Source organism: Stylophora pistillata, chromosome 11 (genome assembly GCF_964205215.1).
Source record: "Stylophora pistillata chromosome 11, jaStyPist1.2, whole genome shotgun sequence".
NCBI lineage: Eukaryota > Metazoa > Cnidaria > Anthozoa > Scleractinia > Pocilloporidae > Stylophora > Stylophora pistillata.
The window spans coordinates 26,399,718-26,419,904 of record NC_142529.1 but is presented as its reverse complement, the minus strand read 5'-3'; the positions used below and the strand labels follow the sequence as shown (position 1 = coordinate 26,419,904).

The window sequence follows — 20,187 nt, the reverse complement described above, 5'->3', positions numbered from 1 at the left end:
GCAGCTGGTATGCAACAATCTGCGACATTGAGTTTTCGTAAGATACTCTGATTTGGGTGTTCCTCATAAACAGGAGTTATCTTTTAGCAGACGTAAGCTTGAAGATCCTTTTCAGCGTAGGTGATTTTGTGTGAATGTCTTTTGATTGAATGACATTTCACATCAGACTAACGTTAAATGAGGTTGTGATTACAATATTTGGAAGGTTTTCATCATTTATGTTTTGTTTTTGTTTTTTTTTTGTTAGGGCTATCGACTGGGATGAATTCAGCTTGACTGACACCGTAGAAGGTAATTTTATTCATTTGCATTCAGATTTAACATTACTCTTTTTACGTATTGTATCCTTAAGGAAAACGAGCCACTCTGAAATTTAACTTATGTCGTTTATGTCACTTGTTTTGCTGATTATTTTATATAGCGGATAATCGAGGTGGTCTTTCTGTCTTAAGTGATGTTGCTTCAAAGGTATGTGGCGCATCAAATTTTGTTGAAATAGATAGTGTAGACGATGGTTATTTAGAGCAACGTTATTTCGCGACAACTTATTTTGAGATAAATTTTTGCACGGCTTAATTACCTGTAAATTATCCTTAGTTTCCAAAGATTCCACGCGAAGAATTTTTCGCTCCCTGAGTTAGAGACCATGAATGCTCAAATCGAGAAACTTTTCGTGAAATTTATTGGTGCAAAATTGATATCTGAATTGGCGTTCCCATGGAAACACTGAGATTGCTATCCCAGGGACCAAAACGCCCTTTCCGAAAATTTTCGAAAGAAAGCTGCGTGTGGAAAGCTATAAAGCAATTTCTATGTATAGCCAGTTTCGATATAAAATGTGCGAGGTAAATCTTAAGTAGCTCTCCCGACCTCTCTTTATTTGTAGATCAGAGCCGCAGTTACTGATAAAAAATCAAGTAAGTATACTGGTTCCTTTTCTTTTTTAGATGGGGGGGGGGGGGGGGGGGCGGGGGAATGCGTTAAATTTACCTTCTCCAGATTTTTTTCTTCAACTGACAGGCATTTTTTTGTTTATTTGCAGTTACAATGATCCCAAACAGAAGTTCCATCAAGGTGCAGACTTTTGCTTTATTACGAATGTTTCCTCGCATTTGACGTGGCAAAAATAAGAGTAATTGTACATGTCCTTTCTTTGGTTTGGTTGGTTTTAAATGGTACCAACTGAAATCTCAGTCGCGGAATGGGCGCAGGCGATTGTGAGCTTTACCCTTTTCACACCAAAATCTAAAGCCTGTTTTAAAGCACGGTTTGAATTTTTTTCAAAGCTTCTTTTAATTTTACCTGTTAATCATTAATTGTTTCTTATTTCATCAAAATTCCATTTTTTTTGAAACTTTTGTTTCATACAACAACGCATTCCGCGTTTTAGTTTATTCCGCCATTCCGTGTTTAAGGATGTTCCGCCGTTCCACTGTTCCATCGCATAAGGTCGGAAAAGTTTCATGCAGGAGCCACAAAAACGAATGTAACTAAAACACTAATCAAATTGCGTATGCCATACACGTTATCTCTTCGTGTGCGTCACACTAGTTCGATCTTTTTATCAGTTACATTTACCTTTCAGCCAGACACTGTATTGAACAGAAAGGAGCATGAAAAAATTGATCACTCTTTGTTCAACAGAGTGTGGCGTGACAGATCTTCCTGTACAACATAGCGTGACACTAGCTTAGCGTGACTTATTTCCTATCATGTAGCCTTGAACGTCCTTCGTGTGTATCTGGAATTATTTTAAGATCAGCACGATCTTCTTTCAGGGTGGAGTAGAATTCGTCGTGATTTTCACCGAAGCCTTACCGCTTGATCTCAGCGTTGCTTTTGCAAAATTCGAAGACATTGGTACAGTAGAGCTGGAAAAAAAGAATTCCCATAATCTCATTGGTAAAGTTCCCGGTAAGTATCAAATATTTCTGTTTCTCCACGTTAGGAACAGTGTCTTTTCATAATGACTTTAATTCCACACCTTCCACGATAACCTGTAAAGATTCGTGTGGTGAATCTAGTATACCAACTGTTTTCGCCAAAAAAGATTCTGTAGGGTACTCTATTTAGTATCAAGGCTATTAACCTTGGAGCCTACATCGAATACCGTAGCTTGAAGCGACTGGGAGTATTGCCACACCTCCTACAAGAAATGGTAGTCCAACAAATTTGAACGCTTTGCAATAGTCCTTTTTACAGTTGTGGGCTTGGTGGCCAATCCTTTGAACAGGAGTGAGGCTAAGAGTGACCTAGTTATGATACAGATGTTGCTGCTTTTCAAATGCAAATTTCTTTGTTATCATGCTAACTAGATACTGGTCTCTATCACAACAATGTCACCCTCAGCCTCACTTCAAATCAAAGGCTTGGAAACTAAGTACACAACTGTAAAATGGTCTATTTGGTTTCCTTTTTCCGAACTGTTTGCCGTTTAGCCAGATCTCGAACCCATACCTCTCGACCTGGTGTCCGACGTTAGGCCGTAATGCCATTGCATCTACGCCACAATTTTTTAAACAATTGTCACTTTTTTGGAACATATCCGTTTACATTGTATGTGCTTTGTGCTTCAGCTTCTTTAAAACCTGGCCTTGTCACTGTTAGAGTTACATCCACAACTAATGTCTACCTCGGAGAAACTTTGTTTGAGTATTGGGACGAGACTCGAGATACATTGCGCCGGCTGGTTCGAGATGGCGACATGCAGAGGTTATTTTTTAGCCTCTGGGCCCAAAATATTGACCCATTACCGCCTCCGGAACCTCTACATGACGTTAGTACACTCGGTAAGTTCTTATGATGCTGTATTTTACCTATAATGATTGATTCATTAATGTTGATGTAATGATAATAATAGTCGATAATGATAAAGTTGATTCGGGCGAACACTTCAACCCGTCGTAAGTAATTTCTTGAGAAGAATAGTCCATCTTGCAGTTGTGTGCATAGTTGCCAAGCCTTTGAACAGGAGTGAGGCTTAAGATAACCTTGTTATGATACAAATGTCGCTGCTTTTCAAATGTAAATTTATTTGTCGTGACCGCCTCCCGGTTAGCTCAACTGGGTAGAGCGCCTGATTATGTTGTGCGGGAGGTCGAGGGTTCGAGCCCCGGCCGGACCAATACTCATGGTCTTAAAATAACTGAGGAGAATTTGCCACCTTTCTATAATATCAAGGAATGGATAGATATTCTAGTCTTCTCAGATAAGGACGAATAAACCGAAAGCCCCGTCTCCTGCAGGGTTAGGGGTAGGAGACGTTAATTTCCCACGCACGAGATTACTGTGTGGTGGATGTCCTCCCCTAGGTGGGATGGGTGGGAATTGGCCCTATGTATGTATGTATGTATGTAGGTATGTATGTAGGTAGGTAGGTAGGTAGGTATGTTCATTTCCCACGCACGAGATTGTGTGGTGGATGTCCTCCCCTGGGGTGGGATGAGTGGGTGTTTACAGGGCCGTTCTGAAAACCACTTGTGTGAGAACGCACCCTGTCTAAAGAAAGTGTTGATTGATTGATTGATTTGGTTGATCAAGCTAGATACAGGGCTCTAAATATGAAAGCGCTCCTCGCAGTAATGAACACTACTTAGACAGTAGTGAAAATAAGGCCTGAAGAAATTCAGGCCTGTACGGGATATGAACCCATGACCTCTGCGATACCCAGGTCCAGTGCTCTAGCAACTGAGAGAACAAGCTAACTCGGTGGTGGTCATCACGTTGGTTCGTATTAAACTCGTGAAGTGACAAATCAATGAACTTGAATATATGAAAATCATTTAGGTGCTCTGCGGTTTAGTGAATGAATGAATTTAATGATTATTCCACGAACGCGCGTTGGATATGAAATGTTAGATAGCCAACGAAGCCCGTGGGGCCAAGATGGCTAAAATCATGTCATATCCAACAAGCGCGAGTGGAATAAAGGTGTATTTTTATCAAGAGTTGAACAAAAAGTAGGGAAAACCACCTTGATGATTGTAGCATACGGACCGACGGAATATTTCCATATCTATCGCTGGGAATTTTCATCGTCAATTTTAAGAATTAAAAGCCCTTTTCTTTCCAATTGAATATTCCTTTGTAAGGTCTACACGGATTTATTTTGATCAAGGATAGGGCGGAAAGAAGGAAAAACCAGCCAGATCATTTTAGCTTACGGCCTACGACGACAGACGATACTTTAATTATGTTGAGAACTGTGAGCAGAAAATTTGGCTTCTATATCACCCACCCACCCACCCCCCACCGGTTGTTTGAGCAGAAGGCAAAAGCATGTTTGTGAACAGAGGCAAACCTAGTAGGGGAGGCTCGCTATTCTTATCCCCAGTTTTCCGTGTCTCCACTTCGAACGCCTGGCAAGACGATGCAGATTTGGTGACCACATTAGAGGATGAAACCAAACAGCTTGCATTTTATTAGACAGGAGCGTTTCTTCGGAAGCTCGAGTAGTTACTCCGTTTTAGGAAAATTGGTGCTCGGTGCTGAAAAACTTTCATTGTAATTCATGTGATTTCTTTTCCAGTTAGAGAACCAGTTAACGAAAGTGTATGTGAGGGGATTGACGAAGCGACGTCAACTGATTCATCAGATGATGAAAACCCACGTAACGGTAATACACGAGATGCGTCAGGCTGGTTTTGACTCACAATACAACCCGTGTATTATTTACATGTAACTAGTCTTATACGTCAAGTTGTTCCATCCATGTAAACTCTATGTCAGGCAATGTAAAACCCAATGCAGAGAGAACTAGTGGCGCTGTTGATGAAAGGCTGGGAGGGAAAGAAAACAAAAGTGGTTTCTTTCAAAGAACAAACTTGTGTAAAATCGTAATGAAGAGAACTTGTTTTATTACTGATATAAACTGGGATGCTTTGTTTTATTTTTTAAAAAATGTGTAGTAAACGAAAATGGATGCAATGGGGAAGACGAAGCCACGTCGTCGGATGATGGAGACCAAGGTAATCTTGGAGATACGTTAGACTGTTTTTGACTAACGATGCTACTACCATATTATTTAAGTAGGTAATTTGGTTTTATTCGCTATTTATTAACATCAAGTGAATATTGTCAAATAATCTCGAGACGAAGTCGAAGGGATTATTTTACGGTATTTACTGAGTCTGAGGCATATATTTGTTTTAATATAATTTCTTAGTTGCTTTGAAATTCTGTTGTCAATATTCGTTTGGATGTTGAAACCGTTCTGCTTTAATTGTTTTGATTACTCGTATCGGATAAAGAGCCAGTTTCCACCAGAATTTTATAGGTTCCTTTGACTCAATCGGCAAAAAGATCATACCTTTCATTTGAAAAGTGTTACTCATACAGTTAATAATAGGATTTCGAGTGCAATTTGGTGTAAATAACCACGAGTAAATCTTTTCTAAGACAAGAAAAATTGCACTTGCCCGTATGGCGAGTGAAATTTGTAGTCTTCTGAAAATTTACAATCCATATTTGCGTTTACCCATGTATTTTTCTCTTTATCGTTTTACAAAATGTGTAGTAAACGAAAGTGGATATGATGGGGAAGACGAAGCCACGTTGTCAGATGATAGAGACCAAGGTAATCTAGGAGATACGTTAGACTGTGTTTGACTAACGATGCTACTAGTAGATAACTTCAAGTTGGTTTTATTCACCGAGTTGATTAATTAACATCAAGTGAATATTGTTGAATAATCCCCGAGTCAAAGTCGAAGCGATTATTTTTTTACGGTGTTTACTGCGTCCGAGGCAAAAGTTCATACCTTTCTTTTAAAAAATGTTACTCGTATACTTAGGTAACAATATGATTTCTAGTGGGATTTGGTGCAAACAACGAGTAAATTTTTTCTAAGACGACAAAATTGCACTTGCCCGTAGGGCGAGTGAAATTTGTAGTCTTAGAAAATTTACAAGTGCCTATTTACACCTAATTGCTTGAGAAATGTTGTTGTTACTTATTAATAATTTACATGAAAAAGCATCACAGAAAGTCAAGACAGACGAAATTTTGACAGTGTGTGAGCACTATTTGTAATCTGCACCCGTGTTACAACTTTGCACTCGTGTTACATGAAATCATATCTTGCCATAGTCACCTCGCGCGAGGTGATTATGACAAGATATGACGCAATCCTCGACCAATCAGAGCACATGCATCTCCATTGTCACCGGAGCAAATAGTACTTAAAAACTATTACGTGAGCGCGCCTTGGATATGAGATGGTAAGTAGCTAACGAGGTGCGTCACGCCGAGTAGGATAGAACCAATCTCGTATCCAACATATGCGAATGGAATTTTTGTTTTATTAAAGTGCACTAAATCTGGAACGTTTGGCTATTTAGAGTATGGGTGAAATACATATATCTTATTAGACGTTTTGTTGTGTAGTATCGCTGAATTATTATCCAACCACACCTGGACGAGTACGAATAACGCCATAGACGAGTACAAATATCACGCGGTATTTGTACTCGTCTATTGTAGTACTGGTTAAACAGGTTTTCTCGCATCGCGCAAGCGAAGAATTGGATTGTAGTTACTAAAAAAAAAAAAAAAAGTGGCGGACAATTTGAATCATAGTTCCGACGACGAAGAGTCAGAATGGCTGGGAAATATAGATCCAAGTTCATTTGATGAATCGAACGAAGAAAAACAGGTTGACGACCAGAAAATTTCTTCATTTAATGAAGAAAATAGAAACAACAACACAACAACGCGCCAATTCCGTTTCGCTTCGCATACTTCTGTCACGCACTCCCCGTAAATGAATATCCGCGAAATTCGCCCGCTGAAACAACAGTTTGGCGTGTTGGATGACAAATCACTTATAAGACGTTTTGTTGTGTAGTATCGCTGAGTATTTTTACTCGTTATTTGTATTTTGACTCGCCCTACGGGCTCCTAAAAATACTCAGCGATACTACACATCAAGACGTCTAATAAGATATACTTATTTTTACGAGTTGTGCCGTATTACGAGTTGAGCCCGTAGGGCTCGTCAAAATACAAATAACGAGTAAAAATACTCAGCGATACTACACAACAAAACGTCTAATAAGTTATTTATTATCCAACACGCCATACTGTTATTTCAGTGCGGGCGAATTTCGCGGATATTTATTTACGGGGAGTGCGTGACAGAAGTATGCGAAGCGGAACGGAATTGCCGCGTTGTCCTGTTGCTGTTTCTATTTTCTTCAATATATGAAGGAATTTCCAGGTCGTCTAGCTGTTTTTCTTCGTTGGATTCATCTAATGAACTTGGATGTATATTTTTCAGCCATTCTGACTCTTCGTCGTCAGAAATATGATTCAAATTGTCCGTCATTTCTTTTTTTTCGTAACTACAATTCAATTCTTCGCTTGCGCGATGCGAGAAAACCTGTGTTTCCGGTACTCTAGAGTACAAATACCGCGTGATATTTGTACTCGTCGATGGCGTTATTTGTACTCGTCTAAGTGTAGTTGGATAATAAATTTCCATACAAGGTGACTAGGACTATGAGCCGTTAAGCGGAACCAATCAGAACACCAGAAAATCAATATTCGGATTTGGAAATTTAATAGTGCTGGCAATTTGCATTATCGACTCAGTCATGAAACAAAATTTTTTTTTTACATCCAAAACCGACGAAGCACCCCAGTATCTTTAGAAACCTGTCCCCTTTATTGTTATTATTATTACCATTATTATTATTACCTGAAACAGGTAACGAAGAACTCGATGAACTCGAAATTATGTACCCTGGAATAACTAAGCAACTAAAACTGACTGGGAGCTGGAGTAAATTAAATGTTTATAGTGACGCTACAGTAAGGCCAACATACGACGTCACAGACGCAAAAGCAAGGAATTTTAATGATGTTTAACAATCTTCGGAGACCAAACCCTAGTTAAAGTTACATACATGGACAATAATATTGCACTTTTAGACTCGAGCGTTCAGTCTTGCGGAAGTTCGAGTAATTACTTCGTTTTAAGAAAAATTGGTGCTCAATGCTGAAAGACTTTCATTCACTCTTTTCGTCCAAGGAAATCCAGTTATTAGGATACTTTGCCTTCCGTTGTTCTCCTAGTTTTTTTTAACGGCAGTATTTCTAAAATTAAGTCAATACTGGAGTGATCACAGCGACTATGTAGCTAAAAAGATATCATCTAGGTTGGGCATGCTGCGTAAGGCGCACAAAATCCTTCCTAAAGAGGCCTGTATAACACTATATAACAGCATGATTCTTCCTCTTTTTGATTACTGCTCTGTGATTTGGTGTACGTCGGGTAAGAAAAACCTAGATTATCTTGACAAACTTCAATTGCGAGCCGCGAGGTTCATTGAGCCACGTAAGACTGAATCGCGTAAAATCAAATCTATATTTAGTTGGCCATCGCCGGCAACAATCTCGCAGAGATCTTCAAGTATTTATTCTTGTTTTCAAGTGCCCACATGGTTTAGCTCCTTCTTATCTTCTCAACGAATTCAGCCACGCTAGCAGTATACATTCCTATAACACCCGTAATAAAGACAAACTTCGTCCGCCCTTTGGTAAGACCCAGAAATTTAAAAACTCGTTTTGCAGCCATGGGGCCACTACTTGAAACAGATTACCGTCTAGCTTAAGAAATATTTATAATTTCCAAAATTTAAAAAATAAGCTTACGCACTACTTCCAATAAATATTGACGCTGATCGGAAAGATCCGGGTCAATAGTTATATCTAGTTAGTTATATTTGTTATAACCAATAACAGTTGTATAGTTATAATAATAATAATAATGTTTACATAGTTATATCTTAATAGTTATATTTAATCTCTGTGTAGTTGTATTATTATTAATTTAGTTTTCTGGATTTTGTTTCACAGGGCTTCATTTAAACCAGCTATTTGCTCAACTGGGCTACCCTGTCTAAATATTCGTAATAAATAAATAAATAAATAAAATTATTTTTGCTCGAGATAACGAAACAACTACAATAATTTAGTGTAGTATTTTAGTAGATGAAAGCCTCCAGTTTGTATATCTATCCATGTAATTTATTTTTCAGTTAGAGAACCCGTTAACGGAAGTGGATATGAGGGGAATGACGAAGCGACGTCAACTGATTCATCAGACGATAAAAAGCTACATACTGGTAATCTACGAGATGCGTTAAGCTGGTTTTGACTCACAATACAACCCGTATATTATTTACATGTAACCAGTCTTATTCGTCAAGATGTTCCCTCCGTATAAACTCCATGTCAGGCAATGTAAAACCCAATATAGAGAGAACTAGTGGCGCTGTTGATGAAGGGCTGGGAGGTAAAGAAAACAAAAGTGGTTTCTTTCAAAGAACAAACCTGTGTAAAATCGTAATGAAGAGAACTTGTTTTATTACTGATATAAACTGGGATGCTTTACAAGGATCTCCATCCCTGAGAAAAGCCGTAACTGCACTGATGTAAAATAACGATAACTGATTACGTGTGTTAACTTTGAGATCGCCAATCAGCTGCTGACACGTCACTCGCCTTTCACGCGACTCCTTCAGGTTGATGAATAAATGGCAAAGCGTTGACCGTTTCCAATCCAAGGACGTTTGTCGAATTTTATTGTCAGTAAAAGGCTTGTTGTGTTCAGATAATTAACAAAATATTACATGGCTGCTTGAAGATATGGAATTTCTCTTAACTGGATATCTCACTCTATCGCTGAGCTCACTCGTGAGATATCGGGTGGAAAACTCTCGGATAAATTCCATATTTGCATTTACCCTTATATTTTTCTCTACATCTTTTTACAAAATGTGTAGTAAACGAAAATGGATACGATGGGGAAGACGAAGCCACGTTGTCAGATGATGGAAACCAAGGTAATATAGGAGATACGTTAGACTGTGTTTGACTAACGATGCTACTAGTAGATAACTTCAAGTTGGTTTTATTCACCGAGTTGATTAATTAACAGCAAGGGAATGTTGTTGAATAATCCCGAGATGAAGTCCAAGGGATTATATTATGTTATTTACTGAGTCTGAGGCATACATTTGTTTTAGTATAATTTCTTCGTTGCTTTCGAATTCTGTTGTCAGTATTCGTTTCGATGTTGAAACCGTTCTGGTTTAATTGTTTTGATCACTCGTACCGAGATAAATAGCCGGTTTCCACCAGAATTTGATAGGTTCTTTTGACTCAAACGGCAAAAAGATTATACCTTTCATTTGAAAAGTGTTACTCGTATAGGCAATAATATGATTTCGAGTGCAACTTGGTATTAATAGCTACGAGTAAATTTTTTTAAAACATCGAAATTGCACTTGCTCGAAGGGAGAGTGAAATTTGTAGCGCCTATTTACACCTTATTGCTCGACAAATGTTGTTGTTATTTATTAATAATTTACATGAAAAAGCATCACAGAAAGTCTAGACAGACGAAATTCCGACAGAGTGTGCGCGCTGTTTGTAATTTGTACCCGTGTTACAACTTTGCACTCGTGTTACATAAAGTCATATCTTGCTGTAGTCACCTCGGGCGAGGTGATTATGACAAGATATGACGAAATCCTCGGCCAATCAGAGCACATGCATCTCTATAGTCACTGGAGCAAATATAGTCCTTAAGAATTATTACGTAAGCGCGCGTCGGATATGAGATGGTAACCAGCTAACGAGGTGCGTGACGCCAAGTTAAAAGTTTATATTGAAGGTGCAGTATGGCCAACATACACACATAAACTATACGACGTCACAGACGTGAAAACAAAGAATTATAATAATGTTTAACAATCCTCGAAGATCAAACCCTAGTTACAGTTACATACATGGACAATGATATTGTAAGATAAAACCCGTTACGGAGGGTATCTCCAGTACAATGAGAGAAAGCTTTCCTAGCGGGAAACGTTGATACTTGCCATTGCTCTTTCACGTTTAGTTTTTGCAGTTGCGAGTAAGGAACAGAGAGGTGAAACAAGTGTAAGTGTAGAAAAATTGTTATACAGTGCCAGCACTGGCGTACAGGAGGATCTCGAAAAGATGCCCTACCATGGATACGAAACTGGAGCAAGGATAACCCCAAGCTGCAGTAAGTGATGTACAGCAGCAGCAGCAATGATTCTGCTGTATTCATTACCTTTCTTCAAGGACACTCTCATAAACAGTAGAGAGATTTAGTACCGCTTTTACCCACAAGAAAGGCTCATGTTTTTATTTATTTTTTTATTTTTTTACAACAGCACATTATCAGGCTTCTTACTCTAATCACTCTCTGGCGTTGCCAATCAGAACGCAGCATTTCGTTCCTCTTTTCAGGCTGCAGAAGATTAATAAAAACAGTAGAGAATGTTATTATTTGACGATTTTAAATGCATAAAACATTTCTTTTTATTCGAGTTTATGAATCATGATGTTTATGAATCGATAAATAGTTCCTATCTATCGTGTACATTTATCTATTGTGTAGTTAGCGCCTATTTTTAATGTCAATTTCTTGTGAGTATTTTTACTTTCTAGCTTTACTAATTTTTGTAAACAGCGCCTTTGAATCTTGTAGAAAAGGCGCTATATAAATGTATTATTATTATTATATCAAATCTTCGAACTTGTCGAGTTATAACGAGGCTAGCCACACGGTCAGTGATTTGTAAATAAGAGTGGGTCCGAATCATTGCATTGAAGACGAATTGACGCTGAAAATTGCTTGCGGCGTCAGTTTTTCTGGAGGTTGTTATTTGTGGAGTGCGAAATTTATGGCCGTAATGAATGTTGGAATCTTACTGACTTGGCCAATTTCGCGTTAAATGGGAATTTAAAGATGAAATAAACAATTTTTTTTTTTTTTAAATCGAGTTTCCAGATGGGATTTGAACCCACGACCCTCCGTGATCTAGTACTCGGAGGGTCGTGGGTTCAAATCCCATCTGGAAACTCGATTTTTAAAAAAAAATGGGAATTATAACCTTTATTTCTACCATAGTTCCCTGACACTTATATTGGTTTTCGTTTGTCACCGCTGCTGTTGTTATTCTTTGACAATGCAGAATGCCCGGTTCGAACATAACAAAGCCCGAAATCTGCAGACATATAACTGATTTTGCGGAACAGGCGGAATAAAAGGCCTTGTATGAGAATAAAAGATCGTATCAATGACCTAAAATGTGAAAGAGATGGAATGAAACCATCCTTTGTTTCTTGTGATGTTTCTAAACTGATGGACACCGCGGAAATACTTTTTCGTGACGTTACAGTAACTAGTTAGTGGTCATCAACTTTAGGCCGCCAAGCGCTTCCATATGTTTGTACACTGAGTTAGATGAAGACATCGCCCTTTGGCGTGGTTTTAAGTTGGAAAATATGTATGATACTTCTCCTTGTTTGTTATATTTGATCCTTTGAATGGGTTTTTAATACTAAAACCACGTCTTAACAAATAGCGGTATAGGGGAGTTATTTTGTTTGGAGTTGTGTGCTGTTTGCTGACTTAGGCTGGCCGTCCAGTTACGAAGCGCGATCTTGGTTCTTCAGTCGCCCTCGCCTTCAGAATTGTCAAAAACAGCGATAGTTATCCAGACAAAGCAGGAGGTTAGTTCTGTATGATACTTTTCCAGCGAGTCTGAAGACTGGTTGGATTTTTAAGTGTTATTAGCATGAAGCGATACAGGTAATTATTGTGTTGTGAAAATATTGCGCCGACGTGCAGTGCCTTTTCATTTTGGTAATTATTCGCTTGGATGAGAATTTTACCTTTATAGACTGATTTTTCGCCATTCCACCCTTCTGATTTTCTGTGCCTTTAAGAACGGGTGTCCGTAATCAAAATATGAAAACATTTTGTTCATTTCATATACTTGCAGTTTTATCAACAAATTATCTCGTGAACAGGCACAACCAAACGTACTAAAGACATGTAATAGAGATCTACTATCAACGGCTGTCAATAAAGGCTTAATTCAAGATAAACTATAAAGGAACCGATCATGTTGGACGGTCTCAAATATTGCATATTTTCAGCGCCCTCAATCAATCGCCTATATAATAGTCTTTGTCGAGCCTTGGTGCAGCAAACAATTCACAATTTCTTCGATTTCCACTTCCTTTGTAAACATCACTAAACAAGCATTATTCTGTTGCAACAACAGCTACTTTAATTTCCCAAACAGCTCTAATTGTTTTACACGAAAGTATTTTCAATGAAACCCACTTTTTTATTTTTATTATTATTATTATTATTATTATTATTATTATTATTATATTTTTATAACTCAGTCATTTGAAACTTTTACAGGCACATGTATGTTTACCTGAAGTATATTCCACTATCTTGCATGTGCATTGCATTAATTTATGCAAATAATCAACTACTCTTCTTCCATTCATTTTTTTTAAGATTAGCTTTGCTTTGCTTTACATACAAATCACATGCTCTGCCACTGTAAGGATAATTATGATCCCCATCAGTAATATTACTTCATATCCCTACAGAACATTGTTGTGAAACATTCCTATTTGACTTGTAGCGATTCTTTCAAGGTGGCAAAATATATGTATATTGCCGAAATTAGTTAAGAATTTCTTATTGAATACAACTAGTGTAGTCATACCAGTGCTCCCCTCCCCAGTAATAAGTTGGGAAAAGGACGTTTGTATGGTGCTATCATTGTTTACGTTTGGGAATATCCCATCCCTGATTTTTATTTGACTGGATGGGCACAGCAGTACACAGGCTAATTACAAGCTTTTGGTTACCCCTCACGACTTAGTGTTAACTGGGAATTGACAGCTGACTTAATCTAATCAATTTTCTCCTCAACATTTTTAACAAACAACTTTGACTTCAAAAATACTTCTGATAATTTCCCTCTGACATTTCTAATTTGGAAGATTAATCATCATAATCATTATGTTCTTTCCACCTCCATAAACACACAACATAAGTTCTTCGTTTATAATTCAGGCAGCTTATGAATATAAGAAATCAAGTTTAGAAGATAGTTGATTCATTCAAGGCTGTTGCAATATGAGAAGAGACAATACAGTGCTTTATTCACATGAATCGATTAAATTATATTATTGTAATTATTTTACCTTACAGTACTTTTATTTTTTAAACATTTGTTTTTTTAAAAATTTGTTTTCTAGTAGTATCAAGATGGTAATGTTACTTTGGGAATCAGGGAGCTATAATGAACCAGAAGTATTCTGTTAGCTTACTACATTTTATGTTGCAGATGGCAGTAAGTTAGTAAAGAAAGAAAAGAAAAAGCAAAAATAAATAAATAAAATAAAATGATTAGTCAGGGAAGAGCAGTATAAAAAAAAGACATACTACAAATTATTCATAATTGTGATGGGAAACAAATACTTGTTGGGAAAGTAAAATTATTGCTCAGAAAAAAAACCTGTCACGCCACGTCATTTGCCAAGGACGCCACGAGGTTTTGGACGTCTTCTTCGCCGAACGTCCTTCGCGCTCTTCTAAAGAGCTTTATTTTGCTAAGAGAGGTTCACCTTCTGGGTGGATTGCACCTGGAAATGGCTGCTGCTCTATTTTCCTTCAAAGTGCTGGATTATTTTGTGCAAAGTGTCGGGTTGTTTTGTTCCTCTTGGAGCTGATCGACGCGATGTGGTTGGCGATTTGCTAAGAATGGAGACCAGTGCTTCCTTCCCACCGTTGTTGTAAAGATCTTTTAAGTCATCGTAACACAGACCGCTTTCTGCAATTTTCTGAATGATGTTTTCTTTGACGAGGAGCCCGTTATCGCCCTGTGAATAGAGCTTGTCTTCGAAAGTTTACATGCGTTCGTGACGTCCGTCAAGAAAGTCCATGTCTACGAAAGCGAAGGAGGCGGATTTCACATGCTGTTGTTTACAATGTCAGCGCTTGTTAGCTGCAACGGGGATTGAAAGAGGACACAGTGGAGGGCACGTACATCTTCCAAAGCATCGTGTGCGTTGAAATCTTCATTAAAAAACAGCTTTATACACAGAAAGGAGATTGCTTTTACATGGTTTCCCGTCAGGATTGAGAAGAGCGTTACCACCTTTAGCGAGTGTTTTGATGAGTGTAAGGCTATCGGCGAAAAACACTTTCTTCGACGATAATGTTTCTTTATTTGAATTTCCAGCACATCGTAGGAGTGTAGGAGTGTCGAATACAGAAGAATTATGGCCAATTAAAACGGTGTGACAATGCGTACTGCTGGAAAGGAAAGTGGTAAAAGATTGAAGGCATTCGCTCAGGACACACTGGAACACACAGTACACACTGGAACATTCTCTTTGAGCAAAGTTCTCTCACCATTCACAGTTTTGACAGTGGCTTGTTTACACGAGAAGCGTAGCTGCTGATATTGCATGAAGGTAGCACCTATTTAGTGTTCCGGAAACCAGCCACGATATGGGAGAATAGCTCCGACGATCGCAATCGTGTTTGCGGCCGGATTCACGCGTATTTTTGTCACTTGAGAGTGTTGTAGCTTTCCGTTTTCGAAACACACTACTAATAAAATTAGAAGAAAGTGTAGGCAGTCTACCTAGAGGCGTAAAACAAAGTCTACTAGGCAGATGAAAAAATGATTCTGGCCTAAGCGCGGCGGCCAAGTTTGATTGTTTGTGTTTTTTTTTTTTTTTTACAACTTTTGTAAGTCCCGGGTAAATTAGAACCCAGTCTGCGCGCGCCAAAGAAACTATATCCAGCCTCCTTAAGCACCAGGCGTTTATGATTCACGGAGGCGAACCGGAAGTGAGATTTCAAATATTTTTACTTCTGGGCATGTCAAAAGGTCGTCGTGATTTGTCACGGCGGCCGCCAAGGCGCTTGTGGCCTCCGTGCTGATTTTCCACGGCCGCGAATGGTCTACGTAGCAAAAAAGCACAACGTTTTCAACACCAAAAAGAGCTTCTTAAAATGGATTCGCACGAGGAAGGGAAAGAGAAGTCTTCGCCGTACATTTTCATTTGTTTTTGTGTTCAAATTCATTCGGGAGCTTGTCTGCCGAGAGTTGTCTTGTCACACTTAAATTCGACGCGACCTGTTTACTTGAATACTTGCCTTTCTAGCTTTCTGCACACTCGTCTTTTATTTACAAAGTCTTATGAAATAAAAATTTAACTGACAATTTCAGTTTTTTATTAAAAAACGCATTCATATAAACTTTTACCGATAGTTTTCTTGGCAACCTCTGTACATGTGACTTGTTTACTTTGTTAAGTGTATGGTTAACAATATAGAAACTCAAGTATAGGTACATTCTGGCTCAGAGATTTCATCTGAGTCAAATCGCTAGTACAAGCCATAGCTGAATTCGAGGTTTCTAGACGTGTTTTCTTCGAGCAACAGAAGTAGTTCTTCGTCACTGATGACGTTCATGTCATGGCTTAATGAAAGCATTTCCCCAGCTTTTTTAAATGAACACATTTTCGTTGTTTCAAGTGCGAACGCACAACATAAAGCAATTTTTGTTTCTTTGTTTACATCACGGGCTTGCAATTTTTATTTTCGCGCGCTTTCTACGCTCATGTCCGTCGTGAAAAAAAGGAGTCTGCTTAAAGTGAAAAATTCGCGCCAAGAACGCCAATCTCGATCTAGTCCCCTCACGGTAATAAGCCCTCCGTCGTGAAGAAAAGTCCTGCTGCTCAAGCTCCCTGTTGTTAAAGTTAACGGCATTTTATGGTTTCGTTGAGGTGTCCGCTGACCAATAAAATACTGTATCGTGCCTTAAAAAACGTATTTCCGCGGTGTCAAACTGATGTACCGTAATTTTTGTTTCACTATTGTGGAGGGAAAATTGAGTAATAATATGCATCGATATTTTTGGGATAGGATTATTACCATTCGTCTACAATAGTGACATTTAGGGAGGCTCATTGCTCGAGTCTGGTCTACCTACGCATAAATAAAACTAAGCAAAACTCTGTGTTTTAATTTCTTTTCAGCCCACCGCCGAGAAAACGAACAAGAGCGTGATGGTACGTGTCGAAGTGGACCAGAGATACTGGCGGATGATCCGCAGCAAAACGCACAATCTATCGAAAGTTTGAACTCTGACCAGAATCGGTCGCCAGACAAGACGGGACGTCGTGAAGAAACAAGCCGAAATGGGACAAGTGATGTATTACCACTTCAACAGGAGAGGACAGATTCACTTGAGGGTTCCATCACATGAAGTATTTAAAGTCTATTTACATTTTGCACAGACCTCTGTGTGATTTTTTATTTGGGCACTCTTGTTTATATATGTAAATAGTTAACGGCAATTACAAGTGTTATTCAGGAGTTAAAAAGAGACCAAAAAGATATAAACATAAGTTGACAAACATGTATATTTTAATGGTAAATATTAAGGTCATGTTTCTGCGTACAGCAGAATTGTTTTCCAGCATGTTATCTTTGTTTGAGTAAATACAATAACGAGGGAAAGTAGCATTTTCCTCGTTCGTTTTAATCACACCACACCCTTTCGACGGGTCTCACAATTATGAATCTAGCTTTGACCTAACTTATCATCGCGTTTTTGTAGCTCAGTAATAGGGGCTTTGGTTGGGGTCGCGTAAAGAAGAGGGTCCCCTATACTTTTTTACGTGAAGCGTGATTTCTTCGTGAATCATGATTTGGTTTTATTATTCGTGAATCGTGATTGAAAACGATTTGTTTTTTATGTCTACATGAAAAAATTTATTATTTGAACGTTACCCGTGAATGAAGAGTTGAATAAACGCGATTCGTGAAACGTGATCGTCTTGAATTTCGCGTGAATGTGGAAGAATTTCGGATGTTATTTGTAATGCGTGAAAAGGCTGAATAATTTTCCATGAGTAAGTCTTACAAAGAGGTAAAGGGAGACCCCCAAAGAACGGTCAGTGTTCATTACACGATTCGACCCAACCTCCCTCGTTTTTTAGCCCCTTCGCTACTATTGCACCGTTTCCTATTGCGCTTTGTTTTATCCATTTCAACAGGAGAGGACAGATTTTATCTCCGTAACGCCGGATTTTCCACCAATTTGCCACATTGTAGACAAATGTTTTCCGGTACAGCAACCCGAATCAAAGTTTTAGTTGGTGTAGTTTCCTTCTCCATTACCAAGCCATGGATCGATTTCGCGAGGTGCGAAAAGTATTTTGACAGTTTGACAGGCAGCGCTTGCAGAAGTTCGCGCCAAAATGACGTCACTTGATGTGAAACATCTGCAAGGGAAACAAGTCGCGCTTTCCCTCGCTCAGCTCGGCTCGCTCGCGCTTTGAGCTTACTGTCGCGCTACGCGCTCAAAAGCGCGACTTGTGAGCAAGTCTATATGCCTCCCAGACAAGGGTCATTAACTCCCCCCTTCCCCCTGTGCATTAGAAATCGGTTTTAATTCATTTTTTCACAACAACAACAATAGGGGCGATAATCTTTAATAATTTGGATATATCAACAAAGTTAAAGTGGTAAATTGGCCACCGTAACGATTACAAAAGCTGACGTTTCGAGCGTTAGCCCTTCGTCGGAGCGAATAGAAGAATTGTGGGTTGTGTGTGCTTTTAAAGGCAGAGAATGGAGCTACGTTATTGGTGGGAATATAGCAACGAGAAAAATAAGAATAAATTAGTGGAATGAAAAGCGTTCGTTGATCCCTGTGGGATTTAGACTGCCGGTTTGAAAGATGAGCTTTTGTTCAAGATTTTTACGGCTTTCCGTGCTACCTAAGTGTAAGGAAAGACCGCAGATTGCCATATGTTGCTTAGAATGATTAGGTAAATTAAAATGTCTAGCGACTGGTTTCGATGTGTCCTTGTTATTCCTTTCCACGTCTCGAAGGTGTTCTCGGAATCGGTCACCTAGTCTTCTGCCTGTTTCGCCGATGTATATCTTTTTGCAATAAGTGCAAGTTATGCCATAGATTACATTGGCGGAGGTGCACGTGAAGTGATAATCTTTAAGTTTACTCTTTCATGCCCAAATTATAATTGTACCTAATTAGAATAAAACGATAGAAATATAATCTGCCTGGAGTAATTATGAGGGCTGGTGGAGCCAAGCCGCTAGAGGCAAGAAGGAGTCATTGCCCAAGTGGCGACTCAGACGAGCTCTGGCCTTGAAGGAAAAGCTTCCATTCAGTTTGTGTGTGCAAATATGGCACGGTTGTTCGCAGGTACTATGGATAAACAATGGAATGCCACGAAACCTCACACGTGAATTTTCCCGTCTTGCGCATATTCCACCTTATGTTCAGTGATTCCCGAATCCGTGGTTCCGGTCAAAAGTTCTCCTCACTGGGGGTCTTTCTAGAAGGCTATCATCCTTATTTCCGGTTTGTACTGATCCAAATGATAATTTTCGATCAGAACTTTCACTCAGAAGAAATAAGCTACGTGAAGTCAATCATTCTGTAAAAGGTGCTTCACTCTTAAAGGAGTAAGCATCCAAACGATGCAATGGCGATGGTTTCGGGGAAAGGAATCATTCGAAAGCTGTGACAATTTTTGACTACTTTATGTTCAAGAGGTCATGATGTAATGTTTCCAAATTTATCGTGGCTGGGGAGAACAAGTACTTCCGTTTTGGAGAGGTACGAAAAGCGAGCGACCAATGAGACGACAGGCTGGGAAATATCAACCAATCACGACCCGAGAAAGCATCTTGGACACCACGTTTGATTTACGTAAGAGATCATATAAATGTTATCGCAAAGAAGACTTTCTTGCACTAATGAAGTTGTTGGTCCTGTGAGCAATATTTTGTTGATTTTGAAGAAACATTTTGTTCATTTGTTTAGCTTAAAACCCGATCTGGCATGCCTAAACGTGGGGCTGAAGTCGGAGATGGTGAGTAATATTCATGCGCTTTTTTCTTCTGTTAGCACTGAACTTTTCCCAAACTGGTTCGAATTGTGCTACCTCAGCGTAAAAATTAGCTCAGAACAAAGGTTTCACGTGGAACAAATAAAATGGTTTAATTTCCTGTGATTCCTTTCAAATCGTCGAATAAGGGAGCCTCAGGATGTATTTTGGATATATCAACAAAGTTGAAATGGTAAATTGGCCACCGTAATGATTACAAAAGCTGACGTTTCGAGCGTTAGCCCTTCATCGGAGCGAATAGAGAAATTGTGGGTTGTGTGTGCTTTTAAAGGCAGAAAATGGAGCTACGTTATTGGTGGGAGCATGGCAACGAGAAAAACATGAATAAATTAGTGGAATGAAAAGCGTTCGTTGATCCCTGTGGGATTTAGACT

At 38.9% G+C, this 20,187-nt stretch overlaps 1 protein-coding gene and 1 long non-coding RNA gene across 4 annotated transcripts in view; one reads left to right on the top strand and one right to left on the bottom strand.

Annotated features, from left to right (window-relative positions):
- Positions 1-17,352, top strand: part of LOC111338619 (uncharacterized) — a 34,338-nt gene extending 16,986 nt beyond the window's left edge. For 2 of the 3 annotated variants that reach the window (XM_022945126.2, XM_088737825.1), the window contains exons 12-24: positions 248-291; positions 422-468; positions 887-917; positions 1,043-1,074; positions 1,779-1,914; positions 2,577-2,789; positions 4,529-4,615; positions 4,908-4,967; positions 5,516-5,575; positions 9,040-9,126; positions 9,787-9,846; positions 10,908-11,057; positions 16,907-17,352. In XM_022945126.2, coding sequence (XP_022800861.2) covers positions 248-291; positions 422-468; positions 887-917; positions 1,043-1,074; positions 1,779-1,914; positions 2,577-2,789; positions 4,529-4,615; positions 4,908-4,967; positions 5,516-5,575; positions 9,040-9,126; positions 9,787-9,846; positions 10,908-11,057; positions 16,907-17,136 — 1,237 coding nt within the window. In that variant the 3' untranslated portion in view covers positions 17,137-17,352. The remainder of the gene's footprint in view (positions 1-247; positions 292-421; positions 469-886; positions 918-1,042; positions 1,075-1,778; positions 1,915-2,576; positions 2,790-4,528; positions 4,616-4,907; positions 4,968-5,515; positions 5,576-9,039; positions 9,127-9,786; positions 9,847-10,907; positions 11,058-16,906) is intronic. The other variant, XM_088737826.1, reaches the window with a different exon arrangement.
- LOC148720868 (uncharacterized) overlaps positions 1-20,187 on the bottom strand; it is a 222,254-nt gene that overhangs the window by 50,450 nt on the left and 151,617 nt on the right. The gene's annotated exons all lie outside the window — the stretch shown is intronic.